Genomic DNA, 20,679 nt, shown 5'->3' with positions numbered 1-20,679 from the left:
ACACATACTAACAAGGCCACCACCATTCCCTTCTTTCCATTCCTTTCAAAAAGTAACATACTCCAGAACAGCCTTTGTTTTCTGATGAAGGGTCTAGGCCTGAAACGTCAGCTTTTGTGCTCCTGAGATGCTGCTTGGCCTGCTGTGTTCATCCAGCTCCACGCTTTGTTATCTTGGATTCTCCAGCATCTGTAGTTCCCATTATCTCTCTCACATACTCCAGAACATTTAGCTCCTAGTTTCAATAACCTTATAACAATGTCATTACTCCTACAAAGTAGCTTTCTCTACCAATGTCTAGGCGATGCATGTTGCGGAGGTCAGAGAAACCAAAATAGTTGAGTCAATAAAGATCACAGATAATGTTCAGTTAACACGAGAGTTATCCAGTAATTATAAACTTTGTTTATCTTCTCAAAACATTGAAGCAATAATGCTGTAGTCATGCACAATCTCTCAACTTACAATGTCTCTGTCCAGGACCCTGGCAACACTCCAGACTGGTTTGTGTTGATAAGTTCCAAATAACATTTGCACCACACAGCTACTAAACATTTAACCATCTTCAACAGAAAACCTGACCATTGCCTCTTAATATTCAATGGCATTTTCATCACCAAACCTCCCACTATCAACATCCTGGGGGTTACCATTGATCAGAAACTGAACTGACCCAACCACATAAATACTGTGGCCTACAGGAGCAGGTCAAAGTCTGGCAATTCTGTGGTGAGTAATCCTGACTGCCCAAAGCCTGAGTACCATCAACAAGGCACAAGTCAGCAGTGTGATTGTATACTCACCTGGTTGAGCTCAGCTCCAACACTAAGGAAATCTAACACCATCCATGTCAAAGCACATTTGCACCCCAATTGCTTCACACCTTCAACATCCAGGACACAAAGGCAGCAGTGTGACCTGGTTATATAATGGACCGCAGCAACTCACCTAAGCTCCTTCGACAGCACCTTCCAAATAAGCACCTCCACTACCTCGAATGACAAGGACAGCAGGTGCACAGTACACCTATGAGTCACAATCATTCCTTCGTTGTTACCCAGTTTGAATCATACAATTCTTTATCTAACAGTGCTGGGTGAATCATTAAACTTCACCCTCAAGAAACCATCACTAGCATCTTCCCAGGGGACTAGAGGAACAGGAAACAAATGCTAACCATGCAACTGGTTTCCATATGCTGACAATCTTTGAAAATTATAGAACATAGAACATAGAACAGTACAGCACAGAACAGGCCCTTCAGCCCACAATGTTGTGCCGACCATTGATCCTCATGTATGCACCCTCAAATTTCTGTGACCATATACATGTCCAGCAGTCTCTTAAATGACCCCAATGACCTTGCTTCCACAACTGCTGCTGGCAACGCATTCCATGCTCTCACAACTCTCTGCGTAAAGAACCTGCCTCTGACATCCCCTTGATACTTTCCACCAACCAGCTTAAAACTATGACCCCTCGTGCTAGCCATTTCTGCCCTGGGAAATAGTCTCTGGCTATCAACTCTATCTATGCCTCTCATTATCTTGTATACCTCAATTAGGTCCCCTCTCCTCCTCCTTTTCTCCAATGAAAAGAGACCGAGCTCAGCATTAGGGCAACAGCAGGCTAAATATATGTATAAAATGGAAGTACCAAAACCAGAGGTCTTTGATACTGTGAGCCCTGACTAATTTTCTCAGTTGGTGCCAAAGAAGGTACATATTTTTAAAAGATAGTACAAACTGCCGATGCTGGAGTTTGAGATAACAAGGTGTAGAGCTGGATGAACACAGCAGGCCAGGCAGCATTAGAGGAGCAGGAAAGCTGACATTTCAGGTCTGGACCCTTCAAAGGATTTGAATATCACTGACTGGGTGAACATTTATTGTTCATTTCCAGTTGCCCTTAAAATGATATGGTGCGCTGTTTTCTGTAGGTAGACCCACAATCCTCTTAGAGAGGGAGATCCAAGATTTTGAGCCAATGACACTGAAGGAACAGTGATATACTTCCAAGTTGGGGTGGTGATTGGTTTGGAGGGGAACTTGCAGGTAATAGAGCTCCTATGTATCGTCTAGATAGTAGAGGTCACAGATTTGGAAGATGTTGTTGAAGAAGCCTTGGCATCTAGTAGGTGGCACACACACTGCAACTAAGCTTTGGTAGTCGACAGAGAGGTGTAAGGCGTGTAGGATCAGGTAACGATCAAGTGACTGGTTTGTTTTGAATAGTGTTGAGCTTCTCGAGTGTTGTCGCAGCTGAATTCATCCAAGCAACTGAAAAGAATTCCATCACATTCCTGATTTTATACTTGGGTCTGACTCTGTTAAACTGGGACTGAGCTAAAGAATAAATATTTCAAATGAGAAGTTGATTATAGCTACCTAATATATGCCTCAGTACTGCTTGGTCCTCCCAGCTGGTCCTCCATCAGATAGGTGTTATGGGAAGAGGAGATGAAGTAGTGACTGAGTGGCTGGGTCATGTCCTGGTAAACTTTGTCATGGTCTGAGTTAAACACATCCCCATCAGGGGAAAGCAGGTACATCATGAAGCCATCCTGGGTCAAGAGCTGGTTCTGTTTGGCTGAAGATTGGAAACAGATTCAGATTACTATTATGAATAGGACAGGACATTCTTTTACAAAAGCAAAATACTATTGGATGATGGAAATCTGAAATGAAAACTGAAAATGCTGGAGAAACTCAGCAGGTCTGGCACCATCTGTGGACGGAAAAAGAGAGTTAATATATCAAGTCCAATATGACTCTTCTTCAGAAGGTGAGAGGAATATTAGAGACCACATACGTTGCAGACAAAAAGCTAAGATAGTAGTAATGGTTGTAGAGAAGGGAGATAGACCTAGAGTTGGTGTTAATTGTGGGGATTAATGGCAGAATATAAAAGCTGTTTCAACAAAAGATTTGGGCTCTCAAGCATGCATAATGGATATGAGAAGTTTACATTGTCTATATAAAAGTTCACATTAGTTACGTAGGTCCGAGAATTACAGGAATGATTTGGAAGATGACAGGTACAAAAGGTGAAGTCACATGGTATCGGGGTGAGCTAGCAAAATGGAAACAGAACTGACTCAGTCATAGGAGACAGAGGGTAGCGGTGGAAGGATGCTTTTCGGAATGGAGGGATATGACTAGTGGTGTTCCACAAGGATCAGCGCTGGGACCTCTGCTGTTCGTGATCTACATAAATGATTTGGAGGAAGATGTAGTTAGTTTAATTAGTAAGTTTGCGGACAGCACAATGATTGGTGGAGTTGTGGACAGTGAGGAGGATTGTCAGAGGATACTGTAGGATATAGCTCAGTTGGAGGCATGGGCAGAAAAAAGACAGATGGAGTTTAATCCAGACAAATGACACATTTTGGAGAGTCATGAACAGGTGGAAATTTTACAGTGAAAGGCATAACCCTTAGGAGCATTGATATGCAGAGGGATCTGCGTGTGCAGGTCCACACATCACTGAAAGTAGCAGCACGGGTAGATACAGTAGTTAAAAAGGCCTATGGCATGCTTGCCTTCATTGGAAGAGGCACTGAGTATAAGAACAGACAAGTTATGCTGCAGCTTTATAGAATTTTAATTAGGCCACACTTGGAATATTGTATCCAGTTCTGGTCACCACTTTACCAAAAGGATGTGGATGCTTTGGAGAGGGTGCAGAAAAGGTTTACCAGGATGTTGGCTGGTATGCAGGACTTTAGCTACGAAGGAAGGTTGGATGGACTGGGTTTGTTTTAACTGGAACATGGGAGGTTGAGGAGCAACCTGATAGAAGTTTATAAGATTGTGAATAGCATGGATAGAGTAGAAAGTATGAGGCTTTTGCCCAGGGTAAAAGGGGTCAATTACGAGGGGAGACAGGTTAAAGATGCGAGGGGGTAAGTTTAAAAGAGATGTGAGAGGCAAGTGGTGAGTGCCTAGAATGTGCTGCCAGAGAAGGTGGTGGAACCAGACACAATAGCAGCTTTCACAAAGCAGTTGGACAAATACATGAACAGAAAGGGAATAGAGGGATCGGGATCTATAAGTGAAGACAGTTTTAGTATGGAAGGGCAAAATGTGACAGTGTAGGTTTGGAGGGCCGAAGGGCCTGTTCCTGTCCTGCACTGTTCTTTGTGCTTTCTTAATCAGTTGAAATCTCTATCCTATAAAGTATAGAAGGAATCTTGACTGGAAATAAAAGTGGAATTGGGAGTGTTGTGTCAAGATGTTTGAGCATGATAAATTATGAAACATAGAACAGAATGGAGCATAAACAAAAATATGCTCTGAGCTTTTTTGAAAGGCATGATGATAATCATGGGAGATATTAATCTACATATATAGAATGGAAAATTCAAATGGGCAAAGATAGCATAGTTGACATTTCACAGTAACATCAGGATAGTTCCTTAAAACAGCATATCCTGGAACCAGAGATAGGTTACATTAAAAGCAAAAACAGAAGTTTCTGGAAAAGCTCAGCTGGTCTGGCAGCAGCTGTGAAGAGAAAACAGAGTTAATGTTTCAGGTCTGGTGATCTTTAGATTATATTAAACTTAGTATTGGTTTTTGAGATAGGACTAATGAATGATTTCATAGTGAAAATTAGGTAGCAGTGACCCGAACATGATTTATTTTACATTCAGAGAGACGGGCCTGTGCCTTAGACAGTTTTTAAAAAAAATTAAATGCAGACAAGGTTTACGAGGATGTTGCCAGGACTGGTAGGCCTGAGTTATAGGGAGAGGTTGACCAAGATAGGACTTTATTCCTTGGAAAGTGGGAGAATGAGGGGTGGCTGTATTAAGGTGTATAAAATATTGAGGGCACGGATAGGATGAACGCATGTCGTCTTTTTCTCACGGATGGGGAATTGAAGGGCATAGGTTTAAGGTGAGAAGGAATAAATTTATAAAGGACCTGAGGGGCAACTTCTTCATGCAGTGGTGCACATACGGAATGGGCTGCCAGAGAAGGTGGTTGAGTTAGGTACAATAGCAACCTTTAAAAAACATTTGGATAGGTACGTGGATGAGAAGGGTTTAGAGGGATATGGACCAAACGCAGGCAATTGGAACCAGCTCAGCGGGCACCACGGTCAGCATGGATGTTTGGGCCGAAGGGGCTGTTTCCATGCTGCATTATTCTATGACTCTAAATAAGGTAAATTATGACAACATGAAAGCAGAGCTGTCCAAGGTGAACTGGTAAATTAGTTAAACAGTAAATCAATAGAGTTGCAGTGGCAGACATTTAAGGGGATATTTTCAAACAGACAGAACAGACACATTCCAAAGAGTAAGAAAAATTATGAGGAATGGTCCCACAATGCTGATTAACTAGAAATCTTATAGATAATATCAACCTTAAAGAAAAAGAACATAGAATTGCACAAGGGCAGGTGTTAGATCAGAGAACTGAAACAGATAAACCAATAAAGAATGACCAAAAAGGAAAAAATGAGGAACTGGTGGATGTACTTATATTCCCAGTTACACTTGAAAAAATGCTATATCAAGGGGGTTATCGCTCATCCTGAAGTGAGTGGAAGATTGGTTCACTAACAATGTTAACTGTAGGCATAAATACATCTTATGCATGTTGGCAAAGTGTGGCAAATGATGTGCTATAGATATCAGTGCTGGGATCTCAACTTTTTATAATTTTAGATAAAGGGATTAAAGGTACAATTACTAAATTTGCTAATTACTCAAAGCTGGTAGAAAAATAAGTTATTCAGTAGACATAAAGAGGTTTCTGTAAAAAGCATATAATTTTATTTTCTGTATTTCTGATTGTTCAGGCAGTGAGGGAAAGCTGTTTGTGAATGGCCTGGCACACAGAGAAATATAGGTAGAGTGCAGTTTGGCCAGCAAAAAGTAGCTGATTGGTTTGTGCTATTGGAACAGTTGTAGAAAGTAAATGTCTTCAGCCTGACAACAACTCTCTGATTGGTTCCTAGGCAGCTGTACACCTTGTAGGTGTAAATGATATTGGGAGCAGTCTTTGGATATCTGAAAGTGAGATGGTGTCTTCCTCTCTGCAGTGAAATACCCGAAGACTCAAGAAAACATTTTCTCCCATCAGGTGCTGTAAGTTGTTGCTGTTAATGAGTAACTAGCAGACTTTGCAGTTACTGTACCAATTGTCCTGTGCCTCATGCAAGGATGTGAAGAAACCTGATGAAAAGAGATGGAAGAACATAACGTTTTGGCAAGCAAAAAGATCATCTCAATGAACCCTATGGACTGGTACTACTGAACTGCGATTCCCATTTCTTCCTCTCCACCGTTTAACTAATTTGTTTTGTTTGTCTTTGTGTGTGTAAAGTTTTAAAAGGGGATTAGAGTTTTAACTAGTAGAACCATTTGTTAATGGTTCATAGCTGTTTATTTGTGATAATAATTTATTTATTTGTAATAAACAACAGCTCTAAGTAGGTACAGAAACCTGATCAGTATTTTCTGCTAATGTGGTTTCAATAAATAGGTCTTTAGGTGCTTTGATTAAATAATTAACTTTTGTGAGGACCCTGGGAGTAGTGGGGCTTGAGAATCAGCATGCTTTTCCATTTTCATTGTAGTATCAAGTGAGCAGACAAAGGTCTGGCTAATGGAGTATAATGTGGGAAAACGTAAAATTGTCTGTTTTGGCAAGAGGCATTAAAAGCATACTATCTAAAATGTGAGAGATTGCAGAACTCTGAATTAGGAAGGCTAATGGAATGCTATTATTTTTCATGAGGAGAATTAAATATAACAGCAGGGTGTTATGCGTTAGTTATACAGGGCGTTAGTGAATTTACATTGTTACCTTATTTAAGGAAGGATGTAAATATGGGTGGCACAGTGATTAGCACTGCTACCTCACAATGCTAGGGACCCAGGTTTCATTCCAGCCTCAGGTGACTGTCCGTGTTGAGCTTACATGCTCTCCCAGTGTTTGCATGGATTTCTGTCAGGTGCTCTGGCTTCCTCCCACAGTCCAGAGATGTGCAGGTTAGGTGGGATTAGCCCTGCTAAATGCTGGGTTACTGGGATAGGGTACAGGGCTTGGTTTGGGTGGGATGCTCATAGGACGGTCAGCACAGCCCCAATGGGCCAAATAGCCTATTTCTGCACTGTAGAGATTCAATGTTGAGAGCAGTTCAGGGAAGGTTTGTAAGAGAATTACCTGTAATGTGTCTTTTGAGGAAAGGCTAGACTTGTAGCCACTCAAGTTTAGAAAAGAGGTGATTTTAAAGAAACTTTTAAAAGATCTTGGGGTCGCAATAAGGTACTGTGGAAAGGGTGTTTCCCCTTATGGGAGAATTTATAACTATTGTTGGGGGGGGGGTTCCCTGAATATTTTCAAGGCATAGGTGGATAGATTCTTGTCATGTGAGGGGGTGAAAGGCCATCAGGTTTGACGACAATGTAGATTTGATGTTATGATCACATCAGTTATGATCATGTTGAATGGTGGAGCCAGCTTGAGAAACTGAAAGAACTAATCCTGCTTTAGCCCATGTGTTTTCATGTACCCTTCCCTGCAATACTCTGTTGTACCCCACACGCCACTCTTTAACATTCTGATATACCCCAAACCCCTTCCTTTAACACTCTGATGTACCCCACACCCCTTGGTGTGACACTCTGATATAACCTGCCCCCTTGGCTGTTACATTATTATACCCAACTCGCCTCACTGTAACATTCTGACATACTCCACTCGCTTCACTTTAACACTCTGATATACCATGTAACTGATACACTCTGTAACTGTGACGTATCCTACATGTTTCATAGTAACATTCTGACATACCCCAAACCCCTGACTCCCACGTTCTGACATACCGCAATGTCCTCACTATAACAGCGATATACTCCACACCCGTCAATTTTTACAGTGATATCCTCCACACCCTCAATGTGAAACTTTCTGAAGTACCAAATATACGCACTGTATTTCCCTATGTTACACTCCAGCTCTCACTGTAACTTTAATACACTCCAGCCCCCTCATTTCGACATTCTCTGATATACTGAAGCTGTAGGATCTGGGGCGGGGGGGAGGGGGTGCGGTGCGGTGCTGGGGAGTTCAGGGCAGTGCTGGGCTGTGTTAGTTCAGTTATGTTCTGGCAATAATCATTCAATGCTTCTAAAAATAAAAATATAACATAATTGCTAACAGAACTCCAAGTAGTACACCCTTCTAACCAAGCTAAACATTTCCTTGGTCACACCCTGCAAACATTTTATTTGAACATTCTTATTTTAACATGCCCACACTGTGTTTAGGTCTCCCCGTTTGAAACTTCTGTATCTTGGCAATCTGAATTTCTGTTTTGTAACAAGCAGCATGATGTTTTTACTGAAATGTTGTTTTATTTGTTCAAAGTGAAATTTAAAGATCTGGACGGTCTAAGAAGCTTAGTGCTTTCCCACCATTCAGGACCTTTCCAAATTACAAAAAGGTGTTCAGTACTCTGTGTTGTGATCCCTGTTGAACACTCTGAGGTAGATTAGACAAGAAGAGTTAAGGCCATGTCGCCTGTGCCTCACTAAACTGCACTCAGAGGCTTGTGTTTCCAAACCCCAGTCCTGAGGACTTGAGCAGATAATCCACCTGACAAAAGAACGCATGTCTGAGAGTGCGCTGCTCTTGCCAAGGAGTCACCTTTCAGAACAGGCCCCCCTCAGGGTTTTGTGAACATTTCCAAGGCTTGTTTCAAAGCTGAGCAGCAATGTTATCCTGGTGGCCTCGTTAATTTTTGTGTCTTAACTAACAATACTAATGGTCCGGTCAGCATCACATAATTGTTTGATATATGCACACGAGCTGCTGTCTTTCCTATGAGACTCTTCATATGTATGTTAATGGCGGTAAACGGATTTGTGGCATACCGAGGATATGAAGGGTACCAAAAAAATGAAAAACTTTCTTGCTATAACAGTTAAGGATTTTTTTCCTGCATAGCTCCTCTGAAGTCCGAGAACAAGAGGTAACTTAGGATTAAGTAGGATCTTCATGAGTCTAGGTAGGTTCCTCTTGTGTACATTACCTTTAAAATAATTCACATTAAAACACTCCACATGCATACAATGTTGTGACTCTGCCTGATGGTTGAGCTGACCAGTGGGTTTGTAAGCTGCACACAGAGAAATCAGTTGGTTACTATAATGTCTGCTTTATAAAGTAACTTCTGTTTTAAAAGTAATTTTTGCTTCAAATAAAGGAACCCAGAGAGACAAATGATGACAAGCAATGAACTCATCATTTCATTACTAGCTCTGTCTGAGAAGCTCACCTAGTTCCACTCTACATTTTGAGATCTGGCCATAGCAGCAAGTCCCAGCAAGTCGGTAAACGTGCATGAACATTCAATTTGCTGTGAGGCTTACAAGGAACATTGGTCCCATTTCCACCTTCCCTCTGTAGCTTTGGAAATGAACTAATAACAAACCAGTTCTATTTTGCAGGCCATGATTAAAGCTGCCTGCAGCACAGGCAGGACATTAATAACAGGGCAGGGAGACCGATGGAACATCCCCTCATTCCCCTGGCTGGTGTCCCAGCAGAAGCTGAACTACATTCGTGAGCTTTCTTGCCATCATCTGCAAACCCCTGACCTATGTACCCCACTCTCCATCAACGATAACATTTCAGACAAGGCCCAGTATGCAGTTGTCCTGGTAGAAGTGTATAGGCCTGAATGGCGAATCGTTTCTCCCCTGATAGATGCTGTCTGACTGGCTGAACTCTTCCAACATTTTTTGTGTTTATTTGCACATGGTTCGTGTCCTGAGTTTTAATTGTAACAAAAAGGGACAAGTAATGAGCAGTAATCTGTGTATATAGATCACAGATAGCTTAATGACAGGCCCACACTATATTCCTAAAGCCCAATGGATGTTGGGCTCAATGGAAGGACGAATACAAAGGAAACGACACGATGCTTCTGTTGTACAGAGCCTCAGCCAACCTTCTCTGGAAGGTCATGTTGGCCTCAGAGGCACAGATTCACTAAAATTATACCAGTGTTTACAGGGTTCATTTATGGAGGACAAACTCTATAGGCCAGCCTTGTATTTCCCTGAATACAGATGATTAAGAAGTGACATTGCCAAGATATCTTAAATGATTAAACAAATGGACAGAACAAACAGAGAGAAAAGTATTTTGTCTGGTAAGGGAGTGCAACGATGATGATGATGAAACTAATATTGGTTGTTATAAAGAAGAAGAAAGTCAGGGTGATTTTCTCGGGGGAGAGGAGGGGGAATGGAGTTCTCAATGGCAGGGGCATCCTCCAATGATCACAGCCACTTCCTTCCAGCTTTCATAAGCATTTTTTAAAAAAACTGTCAACTCCACCCCACTGACTGCCTGTGCCAAGCCTATCATGGCATCAGTCAAACCTTTAGCAAGTTCGATTAATCTCTATTTATTTACACATGGTGGGCACGCTGCCAATTTTCACTCCTTTCCACTCTCTGAATTATGTGGCTGAGCATGGGACTGGCAGTCATTGTGATGGACTTGCCTTTCCCTCTATTTCATATACCCCCCCTCACTCAGTTAGGGCAGGTAATATCCAGCCTAATAACTCAGTTTGTCTCCCCTCAAATGCTCCCCAAGCATTTCCATCATGTGCTATTTTTATTTCCGTCTATTCCTTTCTCTCTGGAATATGCATCAAGTCTGTCTGGAAGTACCTCAATACTGAATTCAGAAGAGTTGAATTGGCATCTCACTCCATAGATGCTGCCAGGACCTGCTGAGCTTCTCTAGATTTTTCTAGGTTTGTTTCAAATTTCCAGCATCTGCATTATTTCATTTTCACTTAATACGACATTACCGTCTGCAACTTCCTCTGTAAAGGCAGTGTATTTCATTTTGTGTTACCAGTCTCCCCGAAAGATATGCCGCTTTAAGATTTTCTTATTATCTAAATGACTATTTTATATTGATCTATTTTACTCACTAAGATACCGTAACCTCCCTGGTCTTTATTTAATTTCTCGCTCTCTGACACTTGGCTGCATCAGTTTCCCTGTTTGCTGGGATTATGTGTTAACTCTTTCCATTGGCCTTAATCATCAGGTGATTTTATTTCAAATGATAAAGGATTTTTAGGAGACACTTTTGTCAATATTGCCTATACCTGGCTGCTCTTTCTTGGCAATCACTTTGGCCAAAAAGAAGGTGGTGGCATCTGAAACATCGTTGTTCTGTCAATTCTCTGCGCTCGGCACGCCAAGATATCGTGAGATCTGAACTTCAACAACAGTTAAGTTTAGGCTGAAAGGAAACAAGCAAAGCTCAGCCTTGAAGGCACACAACCGTCTTGGAGAACATCACACAGGTCAGTGAGACCTCAGTTACACTTTCTTTAATGCTGGATATGTGAAGATTCACCTCTTTTCTCTTCATTCACAGGTTTAGGCATCACTGGCTAGGCCAGCATTTATTTACCATCCCTAAGCTGATCCCAGAGGGTCAGTTTAAAAGTCAACCACATTGCTGTGGGTCTGGAGTCATATGTACGTCAGGCCAAACCAGGTAAGGATGGCAGTTTCCCTCCCTAAAGACAATTAGTGAACCAGGTGGATTTTTCCAACAGTTGACCATGGGTTCATGGTCATTACTAGACTCATTTTCAGATTTTTTAATGAATTCAAACTCCATTATCTGCTGTGGTTGGATTCAAACCTGGATGCCCAGAACATTACCCGATTAAGAGTCAAGTTATAATACCCCTTGGCCACCTTAATCATTAATGCAGCATTGAGATTTCGAGAAGGGACATTGCAGGGACTGGGATGCATGGCTTCACTCTCCAATTCCTTTTTGATTTCACATCTTCTTCATCTTCACACTTTTTTTTGTTAGCGTTGCACTACCCCGGTGGGCAATGTTTGTAATTCATTCATAACACAGTGTGATGCTGGAGGAACACAGCAGACCAGGCAGCATCAGAGGAGCAGGAAAGTTGATGTTTCGGGTCAGGACCGTTCTTCAGAAATTTCCGCTGTGCCCTTCCAGCTCCACAGTGTTACTTCTGACTCCAGCATCTGAAGTTCAAACTATTTCTTTGTAATTCATTAATTATTTTTGAATTGTCAAATGGATGATTTGGGCGTATGGTAATGACTGAGCTGTCTGCTTTATGCCAGCACCAAATGCAGTTCTATCAGAGTCATGAAGCTGAAGGTGGAGTCACGTGACGTTAGCCTGCATGGAAATTGAAGTGAATGGGGGCACTCATTGGCAGGTGGCCAATACCAGTTTCCCAACAGTGAGATGAACATTAATGATCAATAGCGAGTTTTGAGAAGATTTGTAGCTCAGGTTGAGGTTCTGGATGTGAGTTTGCTCGCGGAGCTGGAAGGTTAGGTTTCAGACGTTTCGTCACCATTCTAGGTAACATCATCAGTGAGCCTCCGACGAAGCGCCGGTGTTATGTCCCGCTTTCTATTTACTTTCTATTTATAAATAGAAAGTGGGACATAACACCAGTGCTTCGTCGGAGGCTCACTGACGATGTTACCCAGAATGGTGACGAAACGTCTGAAAACTAACCTTCCAGCTCAGCGAGCAAACTCACATCCATTAATGATTAATGGGCAGCAGATTGAGGCCAAATCGCATTTCCTGACAGCAGGTGTTCTGAAGGAGAGTCATATTGGACTTGAAATATTAACTCTGTTTCTCTCTCCACAGACACTATCTGATCCTGCTGAGATTTTCCATTAATTTCCATTTTTGTCTTTTAAGTGTTGGATATCTCTTTTTAAATACAGTAATTCACAGCAAAAGATGTACTCAGATATACAGCAAGAGAGAGAGAGAGAGAGAGAGAGAGAGAGACAGACAGACAGACAGACAAACAAACGGACAGATGGAGAGTGGGACACACAAATAGTGAGGCAGTGATCAAAACAGCTAGACAGTTAGAACAAAATGCGCAGACCTACAGAGTGATCAAAATGATGATTAGGATGTCATTCAAATAAAACTCTGCCAGATTTCTTTGTACTTCAGGAATGAAATGTGCAGCAAAGTGGAAACATAAACTTAGAGATTTATGACTGATTAGAGGTAGCACACAGCAGGTGAGATGGTCTTTGTGTTGGATATAGATTAAAAAACAGCTGTAGTTATTGTTTGGGACATGTTGTTGAATCAGGAAAGTAGGCTTTGATAATTGAGTTTGGCAGTGACTGTGAAAGGAGCATTGCTGAGGAGAGAGAGAGGCAAGTGGTAACTTTACCAAGGCTCATGGAAGACAGACGGTGGAAGGTGGACTACACAAGGAAGTGTCCACACAGAGGGTCAAGCATGAATGTGGGGAGGTCAAAGATTGAACAGGGAAGGTCAACAGCACACACCTGAGAGTCAAGGGTAACAAGTGGCAGGACAGCAAGTTAAGGATAGTTGAGGGAAGGTCAATGATGACTGATTGTCATGTCCAGGGTAATTGGAGCAGTTCCAGTGTGAGCCATTGGGAAAAGAGGAGAACAGTGAAATAGGGAAGTCCATAAGAAATAGGAGCAGAAATCGACCATTCGGCCCCTTGAGCCTGCACAGGGATGTGTGCTGGGACTACTATTGTTTGTGATATACGTATATGATTTGGACGAAGGTATAGGTGGTCTGATTAGTAAGTTTGCAGATGACACGAAGGTTGGTGGAGTAGCAGATAGTGAAGGGGACTGTCAGATATTACAGCAGAATATAGATAGATTGGAGAGTTGGGCAGATAAATGGCAGATAGAGTTCAATCCGGGCAAATGCGAGGTGATGCATTTTGGAAGATCTAATTCAAGAGAAAATTATACAGTAAATGGAAAAGTCCTGGGGAAAATTGATGTCCAGAGAGAACAGGGTGTTCGGGTCCATTGTTCCCTGAAGGTGGCAACGCAGGTCCACACAGAGTGGTCAAGAAGGCATACGGTATGCTTTCCTTCATCGGACGGGCTGTTGAGTACAAGAATCGGCAGGTCATGTTACAGTTATACAGGACTTTGGTACGGCCACATTTAGAGTACTAAACAACTGCGTACAGTTGTGGTCGCCACATTACCAAAAGGACGTGGATGCTTTGGAGAGGGTGCGGAGGAGGTTCACCAGGATGTTGCCTGGTATGGAGTGTGCTAGCTATGAAGAAAGGTTGAGTAGATTAGGATTATTTTCATTAGAAAAACGGAGAATAAGGGGAGACCTGATTGAAGTCTACAAAACCATGAGGGGTATAGAGAGGGTGGATAGCAAGAAGCTTTCTCCCCAGAGTGGGGGACTCAATTAGTAGGGGTCATGAGTTCAAAGTGAGAGGAGGAAAGTTTATGGGAGATATGCGTGGAACCTTCTTTACGCAGAAGGTGGTGGGTGCCTGGAACGCGTTGCCAGCAAAGGTGGCATACGCAGGCACGTTAGTTTCTTTTAAGATGTATCTGGACAGGTACATGGATGGGCAGGGAGCAAAGGGATACAGGCCCTTAGAAAATAGATGACAGGTTTAGACAGAGGATCTCGATCGGCGCAGGCTTGGAGGGCCAAAGGGCCTACTCCTGTGCTGTAATTTTCTTTGTTCTTTGCCCCAGCATTCAATAGGATCATGGCTGGTTAGACACTAGTCATTTTCACTTTCCTGCCCTTTCCCCATAAGCTCGATTCTCCTACTGATCAAGAATCTATCTCAACGTTAAAAATGCACAAGGACTCTGTCCCCGCATTGCTCTGTGGCAAGGGTACTAAAGATTCACAATGCTAAGAAATTTCTTCTCATCATTGTCTTACATTGGCACCCGTTTATTCTGAGACTATACCTTCTGGTCCTAGACTCTTTCTGAGGGGAAACATCCTTTCAACATATACCCTGTCAAGCCCTCTAACAATCCTGTATGTTTGAACAATATCACCTCTCATCCTTCTAGATTTCAATGTCTAGAGTCCAAACCTGTTTAATGTTTGCTCAGAAGACAGTCTCTCCATACCAGGCAGCATCTCTGTGAATCTTCCATGAACTGCCTCCAATTAAATGACAAGTTTTTCCTTACATAAGGGGACCAAAGCTGCTGACAGCACTCCAGATGTAGTCTCGCAATCACCTTGTACAGAGAGCTCACTGTTGAATGTTAATTGGTCAAGGATGAGGAGGATGGATAGAAAGAGAGATCAAAGATGACTCAGGAACAGTACAGGGCTATGGCTTCCAGTTCCAGGGTCAGTGAGTGTCCACAGACATGACTGGGTCAACACGAAGAGTTCTCTGCAGTTAACCTCAACGATGGAGTTGACCACCCTCGGCAGGTGAAGACCAGAGTGTGGCTGAGAAAAAGTGTAGGGACTTCCACTGGTAAAGACAGGATGTAGGCCTTAAAAATCGTGCTGAGCAGATCTTTGCCTGGCCTTTGGTCACCACATGTAGATATGAGGGTCAGGGGTAGCTAAAAGAGGGAGAGGATCAGGCTGCTAGCAGAGGACAGTCAGATATCAAGCACTACCATGTGATTGCTGCACTTTCAGTGGTACCTTCTACCTGCCAGACAAAGAATGTTGGGGACAGCTGAAGGTGTCACTATCTGCATATCTAATCAGTTGGCTGCTCTGTGGTTGCAAGTAGTTTGCTGCTTCCACTCCAAGAGGAACTGCTGGAGTTTCCCTGTGTTGCTATTGGGACCCGAGACATGCCAGGAAGATTCTGCTCGAGTAACAGAGCTGTAGAACTGATCGACAATTAGACACTGCATTCTGTTGACACCCAAGATGAATTTCCAACTCGAAGGCCCGCTCACCAATCATCACAAAATGTGTGCATCTCTTGTTTTAAAATTGAGCAACTTACTCACACTTGCCCACAATTCCTCAGCTTCTCTTGGTGTACATAGAACATAGAACATAGAACATAGAACAGTACAGCACAGAACAGGCCCTTCAGCCCACAATGTTGTGCCGACCATTGATCCTCATGTATGCACCCTCAAATTTCTGTGACCATATCCATGTCCAGCAGTCTCTTAAATGACCCCAATGACCTTGCTTCCACAACTGCTGCTGGCAACGCATTCCATGCTCTCACAACTCTCTGCGTAAAGAACCTGCCTCTGACATCCCCTCTATACTTTCCACCAACCAGCTTAAAACTATGACCCCTCGTGCTAGCCATTTCTGCCCTGGGAAATAGTCTCTGGCTATCAACTCTATCCATGCCTCTCATTATCTTGTATACCTCAATTAGGTCACCTCTCCTCCTCCTTTTCTCCAATGAAAAGAGACCGAGCTCAGTCAACCTCTCTTCATAAGATAAGCCCTCCAGTCCAGGCAGCATCCTGGTAAACCTCCTCTGAACCCTCTCCAAAGCATCCACATCTTTCCTATAATAGGGCGCCCAGAACTGGACGCAGTATTCCAAGTGCGGTCTAACCAAAGTTTTATAGAGCTGCAACAAGATCTCACGAGTCTTAAACTCAATCCCCCTGCTAATGAAAGCCAAAACACCATATGCTTTCTTAACAACCCTGTCCACTTGGGTGGCCATTTTAAGGGATCTATGTATCTGCACACCAAGATCCCTCTGTTCCTCCACGCTGCCAAGAATCCTATCCTTAATCCTGTACTCAGCTTTCAAATTCGACCTTCCAAAATGCATCACCTCGCATTTATCCAGGTTGAACTCCATCTGCCACCTCTCAGCCCATCTCTGCATCCTGTCAATGTCCCGCTGCAGCCTACAACAGCCCTCTACACTGTCAACGACACCTCCAACCTTTGTGTCGTCTGCAAACTTGCTGACCCATCCTTCAATTCCCTCGTCCAAGTCATTAATAAAAATTACAAACAGTAGAGGCCCAAGGACAGAGCCCTGTGGAACCCCACTCACCACTGACTTCCAGGCAGAATATTTTCCTTCTACTACCACTCGCTGTCTTCTGTTGGCCAGCCAATTCTGTATCCAAGCAGCTAAGTTCCCCTGTATCCCATTCCTCCTGACCTTCTGAATGAGCCTTCCATGGGGAACCTTATCAAATGCCTTACTGAAGTCCATATACACCACATCCACAGCTCGACCCTCATCAACCTTTCTAGTCACATCCTCAAAAAACTCGATAAGGTTTGTAAGGCATGACCTACCCCTCACAAAGCCGTGTTGACTGTATTTGATCAAGCCATGCTCTTCCAGATGGTCATAAATCTTATCCCTCAGAATCCTTTCTAACACCTTGCAGACGACAGACGTGAGACTTACCGGTCTATAATTGCCGGGGATTTCCCTATTTCCTTTCTTGAAGAGAGGAATTACATTTGCCTCTCTCCAGTCCTCAGGTACGACTCCAGTGGAGAGCGAGGATGCAAAGATCTTCGCAAGTGGCGAAGCAATTGCATTTCTCGCTTCCCAAAGCAGCCGAGGACAAATCTGATCCGGGCCTGGCGACTTGTCAATCTTAATGTTTGACAAAATTTTCAGCACATCAGCTTCCTCTATCTCTATCCATTCCAGCATGCACACCTGCTCTTCAAAGGTTTCATTCACTACAAAGTTGGTTTCTTTCGTAAAGACAGAAGCAAAAAACTCATTTAGGGCTTCCCCTACCTCCTCAGGCTCCACACACAAGTTCCCTATGCTATCCCTGATCAGCCCTACTCTTTCTTTGACCATTCTCTTATTCCTCACGTAAGTGTAAAATGCCTTTGTGTTTTCCCGGATTCCTTCTGCCAAGCCTTTCTCGTGCCCCCTCCTGGCTCTCCTCAGACCATTTTTGAGCTCCTTCCTTGCCTGCATGTAATCCTCTCTAGCTGAACTTGACCCTAGCTTCCTCCACCTTATGTGAGCTACCTTCTTCCTTTTCACTAGAAGCTCCACCGCTCTCGTCATCCAAGGTTCCTTAATCTTACCCCTTCTTGCCTGTCTCAGAGGGACATATTTACTCATCACTCCCAACAACTGTTCCTTAAACAGTCTCCACATGTCTATAGTTCCCTTACCATGGAACAACTGCTCCCAGTCCATGCTTCCTAACTCATGTCTAATCGCATCATAGTTTCCTCTTCCCCAATTAAATATCCTCCCATTCTGCCTAATCCTCTCCTTCTCCATAGCTATGTAAAATGTGAGGCAGTTATGGTCACTATCACCAAAATGCTCTCCCACCACAAGATCTGATACCTGCCCCGGCTCGTTTCCGAGCACCAAGTCTAGAATGGCCTCTCCCCTCGTCGGCCTGTCAACGTACTGCGTTAGGAAACCCTCCTGAACACACCTTACAAAAACAGCTCCATTCAAATCTTCTGCTCGAAGGAGGTTCCAATCAATATTAGGAAAGTTAAAGTCACCCATTACAACAACCCTACTGCGTCCACACTTTTCCAAAATCTGTCGACCTATGCTTTCTTCAATCTCCCTGCTGCTATTGGGGGGCCTGTAGTAAACCCCTAACGAGGTGACTACTCCCTTGCTGTTCCTAATTTCCACCCATACTGACTCAGTAGGCAGATCTTCCTCGACAAAGGAAGCTTCTGTAGCTGTGATACCCTCTCTGATTAGTAGTGCTACACCCCCTCCTCTTTTTCCCCCCTCCCTATTCTTTTTAAATGATTCTAAACCCTGGATTCCTGCCCATGAGAAACCCATGTCTCTGTTATGGCCACAACATCATAGCACCAGGTACTGATCCATGCTCTAAGTTCATCACTTTTATTCCTGATACTCCTTGCATTAAAGCAAACACACTTTAACCGATCCCTTGGTTCCTTCCCAGGAAAATCCTTCCCACTAGCTGGTCTACCTCTTGCTACTGCCTCACCTGCATCAATGCTCACCTCTGGTATACAGCTCAGGTTCCCACCCCCCTGCCATACTAGTTTAAACCCTCTCGAACTACTCGAGCAAACCTTCCACCCAGGACATTGGTCCCCTTCCAGTTCAGATGCAACCCGTCCTTCTTGTACAGGTCCCACCTTCCCCAGAAGGCATCCCAATTATCAACATATCTGAAGCCTTCCCTCCTACACCAGCTGCGTAGCCACGTGTTCAGCTGCGCCCGCTCCCTGTTCCTCACCTCGCTATCTCGTGGCACCGGTAGTAAACCAGAGAACACTACTCTGTTCGTCCTGCTCTGCAGCTTCCATCCTAACTCCCTGAAATCACTTTTTATATCCTCAAACCTATTTCTGGCTATATCATTTGTGCCAATATGTAACACGATTTCTGGCTGTTCGCCAGAAACATCTGTTACTGTGAAGTGTTTCCCTCTGTGTTGATCCAATATCTGACATAATTCAAGCTCAGAATTCCCGAACAATGAGACTAGAGTCTAATAAGGCTCTTTTAAGGGTGACCAGAACTGAAACGTTAATCTGTTTTTTCATTCACAGATGCTGCCAGACCTGCTGAGCTTTACAGCAACATATTTTTTGTTTCTGATTTACAGCATCCACAGTTCTTTCAGTTTTTAAATCGGGTTATCCCCATGCTGCCGTCCACTATGTTACCACTTCATAAAATAAAGCCAGTGTTGATGGACACCTTTAACCACTGAAACATTTCCTCCCCGACAGAAGTATCTACTGTTTACATTTTTCATTTTCTATTTCACAATTCCAAGGTGCAAAAAAAATGCTTAATTACATCATGGAAAGGAGAATTTCAGCACCTGAAACCTGAATGCATGAACATGTTAATGTGTACAGAGAATACAACCTTCAGGTTTGAAGGATGACACTGCACTTACACATGTTTAATACACAAAGTTTTCAGACCTTCCTTAGTGCCAGTTCATACAAATTGAACTGTGCCCACTGACAAAACAGTGACAGCAGTGTGTATCACCTAAAGAAGAACTACAAAAACTCAACAAGGCACCTTCAACCAAAACCCATGACCACTTCCATCTAAAAGGACTATGGGCAGCTTGATATATGGGAACACCACTGTCAGGAAATTCCCTTCCAAACCACTCACCATCCTGACTTGGAAATGCATCGCCATTCTTTCAGAGTGCTGGGTCAAAATATTAGAACTCCCTCCATAATGGCATTGTGAGTCAACAGCACATGGACGGCAGCAATTCAAGAAGGCAGCTCACCACTACCTTCTGAAGTACAAACAGGGGCAGGCAATAAATGTTGATCTAACCAGCAATATCCACATCCCACAAGTGAGTGAATAAATGAAAATACTTTAAAGTATTTTTGCTTCCAATCCCCTCTGGCCATATCATATCTGATTTGATTAAAATCAACCTTTCCCTGATTGAGAACTTCGATTTCAGGCCCATCTTTATCCTTTTTCATAACAATCTGGCGACCGTATATCTGGTACAGTACATATGCTGCCTTCCTCCAAGTTATTAATATAAATTGAAAACAGTTGTGGTCCTGGCACTGATCCCTGTGGTAACAGGTTGATAACCTGATAAAGAATCCCTAACCCCACTTGCCGTTTCCTGAGTCTGGAGCCAATTCTCTGTCCGTGCCAATACACCGCCTCCAACACTGTGGGGTCTTGTCTTATGATTTAACCTTTTATGACGTACCTTATTGAATACTTTCTGAAATTCCAAATGTAACACTTCTACTAGTTCCACTCTATCCTCTCCTGGTCAGACTACCTGGAAAAACTCGAATAAATTGGACAGACGTGATTTCCCTTTCATGAAGCCATGCTAGCTCTGCTTGACTAGATTATGAT

At 43.1% G+C, this 20,679-nt stretch overlaps 1 protein-coding gene across 3 annotated transcripts in view; it reads right to left on the bottom strand.

The window, feature by feature from the left end:
• The window catches only part of LOC125466175 (1-phosphatidylinositol 4,5-bisphosphate phosphodiesterase delta-3-like), a 151,208-nt gene that overhangs the window by 41,269 nt on the left and 89,260 nt on the right, over positions 1-20,679 (bottom strand). For all 3 annotated transcript variants that reach the window (XM_059638836.1, XM_059638837.1, XM_059638838.1), the window contains exon 6: positions 2,388-2,589. In XM_059638836.1, coding sequence (XP_059494819.1) covers positions 2,388-2,589 — 202 coding nt within the window. The remainder of the gene's footprint in view (positions 1-2,387; positions 2,590-20,679) is intronic.

The sequence above is a fragment of the Stegostoma tigrinum genome, chromosome 31, assembly GCF_030684315.1.
Source record: "Stegostoma tigrinum isolate sSteTig4 chromosome 31, sSteTig4.hap1, whole genome shotgun sequence".
Classification (NCBI taxonomy): domain Eukaryota; kingdom Metazoa; phylum Chordata; class Chondrichthyes; order Orectolobiformes; family Stegostomatidae; genus Stegostoma; species Stegostoma tigrinum.
The sequence above is the reverse complement of the archived record's forward strand: the minus strand, read 5'-3'. Positions and strand labels throughout refer to the sequence as shown.